This window comes from Ascidia mentula, chromosome 7, assembly GCF_947561715.1.
Source record: "Ascidia mentula chromosome 7, kaAscMent1.1, whole genome shotgun sequence".
Classification (NCBI taxonomy): domain Eukaryota; kingdom Metazoa; phylum Chordata; class Ascidiacea; order Phlebobranchia; family Ascidiidae; genus Ascidia; species Ascidia mentula.
Window position 1 is genome coordinate 11,901,026 of NC_138572.1, and position 5,050 is coordinate 11,906,075.

The 5,050-nt window shown below is 38.1% G+C and overlaps 1 protein-coding gene across 1 annotated transcript; it reads right to left on the minus strand.

The window, feature by feature from the left end:
* Nucleotides 1-2,335: 2,335 nt before the first annotated feature.
* Nucleotides 2,336-3,219, minus strand: LOC145909576 (ribonucleoside-diphosphate reductase subunit M2-like). Its single transcript, XM_082996955.1, has 3 exons — nt 3,086-3,219; nt 2,789-2,962; nt 2,336-2,389 (listed from the first exon to the last, which is right to left on the minus strand). Exons 1-3 carry the CDS (start codon nt 3,167-3,169, stop codon nt 2,336-2,338), a joined length of 312 nt encoding a protein of 103 aa, XP_082853081.1. The 5' UTR covers nt 3,170-3,219.
* Between the last annotated feature and the right edge of the window lie 1,831 nt (nt 3,220-5,050).

The following is a 5,050-nucleotide window of genomic DNA, read 5'->3' on the forward strand; positions in this document are numbered from 1 at the left end:
ACAAAGAAGTTCAAAGAACTAAGACTGGGGAGGCAAGTTAGTTTGGCGCCCTTTTCAGTGAGCAGTCAGGCGTGACGCGCACATTGTTTGAACTTTAAAAAAATAATTTTGAAACACAAGAATTGTTTTAAAAAAGTTTTTGTACTTCACACGGTTGAAGGATTGTAAATTAGAATTTTTTTTATAGTTTTAATGGTAAATCTGTTTCGTCGAGCAAATTTCAATAAAATTCAGATAATTCAAGTGGTTTATTTTCACAAGATTGAGATTTATTATGAGCTCATTATGTGGATAATACACCATAGTAAGAGTATAATACAAATAAACTATTTTTAATTCTATCGCAGCATTACGTAATCAACCGGTGTCAAAAACATTTCGCAGCAGCGAGTGGTGCAAACAAAAGTTCTAACGGCGTAAAGCGATTTGTAGCTATGCCGTATGAATGAAATTTTTGTCATTCTTTCTTTATAAGCTAGCTAGCCCTTAAACTGACATGTATGCAAACCATACCGACGATGTAAGGTTCAGACTTGTTTGCAAAATTGATAATGTATGGTAAAATAAAACAAAAAAAATAACCCAATTTTTTTGGGTACAGTACAAGCATCACTTTACCCAAACACTTTTGGGTAAACAACAGTTAGCCCAATAATTTTGGGTATAATTATTTGGGTAACTTTCCTTTGGGTATAAATCATAAAGGTAAAGCAGCATTTTACCCAAAAACTTTGGGTATGTTAACTTTGTACCCAAAGTTGCCTTTGTAATTTTACCCAAATTGGTTTACAGTGATCGTTAGACGGAGGTCTGGTTTGTCTCGTCTGATTTTGTGGTGTTTTTACGTAATAGATTATTAAAGACAATTGTAAGCATTTTGACGAACGGTGATTTGGTAGTCACCACAAAGTGGAAGTCTTTGCTTGGCCGTTTGGTCGGCAAAGTCGTCTTATGGTCACACCAGCTGCACTGATGAGACCTTTTAGGTCGAAACAGTGGCCATCTGTCTGCAGCTTATACACAATTTTAGAGAACACTGAAGAAAATGAAATACATTAGGTAAATATTAACCGCAAGTTTATACCAACGTGTCGGTTGTAGTTTGGGACAAGGGTCTAGCTTTTTTTATACAGACATAGTTAAATTTACATCAATCACATGCATTGGTTTGAAAAATATGATGTAAAATATTTTTAAAGTAAGTGAATAATCTGTTGTTCCCCCCAGTGGACTGAGGAAAGATAAGGCCCCCCCTTCCTCCTGCACGGAACAATCGTCGTGCTAAGTCGGTGAACAAATAGCATTAATACATTTTTTTAGCAATAATGGACGCAGTTTTTTAACAACTACTTTTCTTGCAACCTTTATGGGACATTTCTTTTTATAATTAGGTGCCATTTTGTTTTTTAACTAAATTATGGTCTGATAAGGCGTCCAAATAAGACGTTTACTGTCTGTGGGTGTACATTCTGCGTTCAATAGTAAATGTAATAACAATTTCCCACAGACATCCAAGCCTGCTCTCTGTAAAACTCGACCTCAAGTAGCAAACATGCACGAATATGTGGAGAATTTTCTTAAAAAATCGGCCATTTCAATTCGAAATTACTGGATTCCCACAAGAAAAACAACAACAATGCCAGTTATTTTAGTAAGTCGAAGATAGAAATATAATAAATGACAATGGAAACGGTTAAAAGTCTGCATCTAGCGTAAATTTGATGTCTTCCGCTTTTGCCATCACACCAGCTTTCTAATATTCGCCGATGCGCTTTTCGAAGAAGTTGTTGTTTTCCTTCGAGTAAGATCAACTCCATGAAATCGAAAGGGTTTTTCGGATTTGTAAACCTAAAACATACAATTCGGTATTTTTCATATATTGCATCGCAAATTCACAGAAATACATTTTCTTAAGACACAATAGTAAAAACAACACAATTTTTGGACAAAAACTCCTGTAAACCAAACGGACGCGTTGCAACACTGTGTTGTGTGTTAATTCGCCTTTCACAAAACTACGTTATTTGAGTGGCGTTTGGCACAAGTAATATAAAAAACAGCAATTTACAAAACTATTGTGATGCATGCTATTCTCCCAAATAAATTTATTTGCAGCAATTATGTACATTACACTTTGGTGCGGATTTTGGATTCTGTAAGCGTTTTTATTTGTATGATTAACATTGTAGGCTGGAAAGCATGGATGCAGAGCTGTGTATTAGGTGAAACTTGCCTGTTCAATGCAAACTGCATCTCCGAATATTTCACCGCAGCGAACGCAATCACTCGCTCTGCACAGGTTGACTGTTGCTAATTTATCCATTTGAGGGCCCACTCAGCCTTCTTGCGAACACATGGCATAGTTTCGATCGCGTTGAACAGGTACTCCCTGTAAAAATATGGTTAAACAAAATATAATTTTGAGATAAAAGGTTGACGATTGACGTTAGGCTTACCAAACTGTGGTGGTGTTGCAGAACATGTCAACATAACAAAATGCCTATTAGGAATTCACAAAACAGAGCAACATTCATTGAAAAATTATCATATTGTTAATGTGAAATATGTAAACTACATACCTCTCTCTTGACTGTCTCGTGCATAAGTATTGATCAAATGAGAGTACATCTCGAAATGAATATTCTCGATTGCAATTTGGAAACCATAGAAAAATCTGGCTTCAGTCACTTGCATTTATTGAGCAAAACGTTTGACCTAATTGTAACAATTCATTTTACCAAACCATACAAGCTTGTTGAAAGTTGTTTGTAGTATTTGAGTAACTTACGAGATTTTCATTAACTATCCCGTCGGAAGCGGCAAAGAATTTTGCACCTCTTCCACTGTTCAAAAGGAAGCCTCTGCTTTTCTCGTACATTCTCCATATGTCATGATATTGAATAGGAAAGATGACAAATCGTCGTGCGTTGTCACGAAGCAATGGCCCAATTTCCCTGTCGCTCTACAAAACAATAAACAATATCTAAATTGTAGTTATGTTTTAAATCCGTTTAGTTTTTACTACAGCATGAGATTTACAACAACAAAAAACTGAAGTAGCAAGTTTAAGAGTAAACCAACTTACCGTTTCTTGTTTCAATTCGTTGATTTTGTTTACTTGAACTTCGCAAGGAATATTAGAGTTGCATGCCATCATGTTGGTCTTCATCACGCTATGCAGCTACCACTACCATGTACTTGCTTGCTGGGAGCTTATTTTTTCGCCTATGCTTTTTTCGCTGGTGGTTGTTCTTTCGTTGTACTATTACAAAGCGGCGCATAACTCTTCCCCTACTCTCTTTTTAACTGGTTCTTTTACGAAGCTGCATGATAGTCCAGCTCGAAATGTATTGTGCGGTGCTTCGGCTGGACCAAATAAACATAAATAAAACAGCGCGTGCTTTTACTATAACCCCACAAACCAATCTGAAAAGTCTGAAAAGCTGCGTGAAAAGCTCCAAAGTGCCCACTCTCGCTCCGGAGACGGAAAAGAACAACTAGCAATTTTCCCGCAGCGCCGCGTCAAGACTAGCACAGCGTGTGCTCTGACTTTCATCGTTAAACAATACGCAGTGTGCACTCTACTTTTTTACGTCCGTTTGTAATATCAAGTTTGGTTCGCATGTCGCTGTGATGTTAATTAGAACGCATGCACCTAAAGCTAATTACAACGCATGCACCTAACGCTAATTACAACGCATCCACCTTCCCTCTTGTTCGCTTGCGAGCTTTCTTTTTCACCTACCCTGTTTTCGCTGGGGAATTTTTCTTTCGTTGTCTTATTGCAAAGCTAATTACAACGCTTCCACCTACCCTGTTATACGCTTGGGAGTTTCTTTTTTTTAACTCCCCTCTTTTCGCTGGGAACTTTCTTTCCATTATTTAAAAATAAATAATATTATCGCACATTTTTTACCAGTCAATCACTTATTAATGCGAACAAACCTATATCAGCGATACGCCGCCCCCGTGTACCAATTACCCAGCTCCAAATGCATTGTGCGGTGCTTCGGATGGAAATAAATCAATCAGAAGCCTGCATGAAAAGGTGTATGAAATGCTCCCAGGCAAATCGAAAGAGCCAAACATCCGTGTCCACGCCCGCTCCAGGTTATAGAGAAGAGAACAATTAACACTTTTCCCTTTCATACCATCGTACTGCACTCGAGATTAGCAATCGGCCAAATGTATCAGCATGTAATGCTCGGTTTAACTTAGTTATACATATCATCCTTATAAAGTGATTGTACTTTTTTGGTATGTGATCGTTTTGATCAGAGTCGGCTTCAACTTTCAACGTTGTAAACTGATCGTCCAGCTCGAAAACACAGTGTGAACTCTGTTGAACGTCCAATCAATTTGATTGGAATACCAAGTTTGAATCGCTCGAGTGATTTTTATGACCTGCGTCAGCCAAATTAACAATCACACTCAGCGACAGATCATAAACAAACAACCATCGGCGTTCTGACTTAAAATCACTGTGATCAAGCAAAAGCACAAGATATCTTAAAAATAAAGGTGTGTTTTGACACGGAGTAATTTGATATTGTAATTGTTGCAGGTGAAATGCTTCTGCTGTGGTCGTGGGCTTTTTAATGCGATCTCTAATATGGAATGGCTAGAACCCAGTTTGAAAGCTTCTTTACCGCTTTGACTCAAGTTTAAACGGTTGCTATCCATGTTTGTCGGTCAGGAAAATGTTATTCCGTCTTGGCCCTATGTCAATCGAACACATCCATATTCGACACGTCAGCTATACACTTTTGTTTAATAAATAAACTCTTTTTCAGTTCTGGAAACCAGCGTGGGCAACAACGCAGTTTTCACAACAATAGATTTCGCAGTGGGAAATTAAAGCAAGCGTAACACTCTAATTGTTCGAAGTGTGAACTTGTGTTGACCTGGACGTGATTGAGAGAACAACCAACAATGCCCCTCCCGCTCACAGGGTCGTACAATAGCAGATTACTCGACTCAACGCTCTGATCTCGCACTTGGCTCAACTTGGCCTCATCCTCTTTCAGCCTCATCCTCTTTCATCCTCATC

Coding starts and splice junctions, on each gene's coding strand:
- LOC145909576 (XM_082996955.1), bottom strand. CDS start 3,169: ATGAAGACCAACATGATGGCATGCAACTCTAATATTCCTTGCGAAGTT. Junction 2,963..3,085: donor ACGAATTGAAACAAGAAACG/GTAAGTTGGTTT, acceptor ATTGTTTTGTAG/AGCGACAGGGAAATTGGGCC. Junction 2,390..2,788: donor GGATAGTTAATGAAAATCTC/GTAAGTTACTCA, acceptor ATATTTTTACAG/GGAGTACCTGTTCAACGCGA.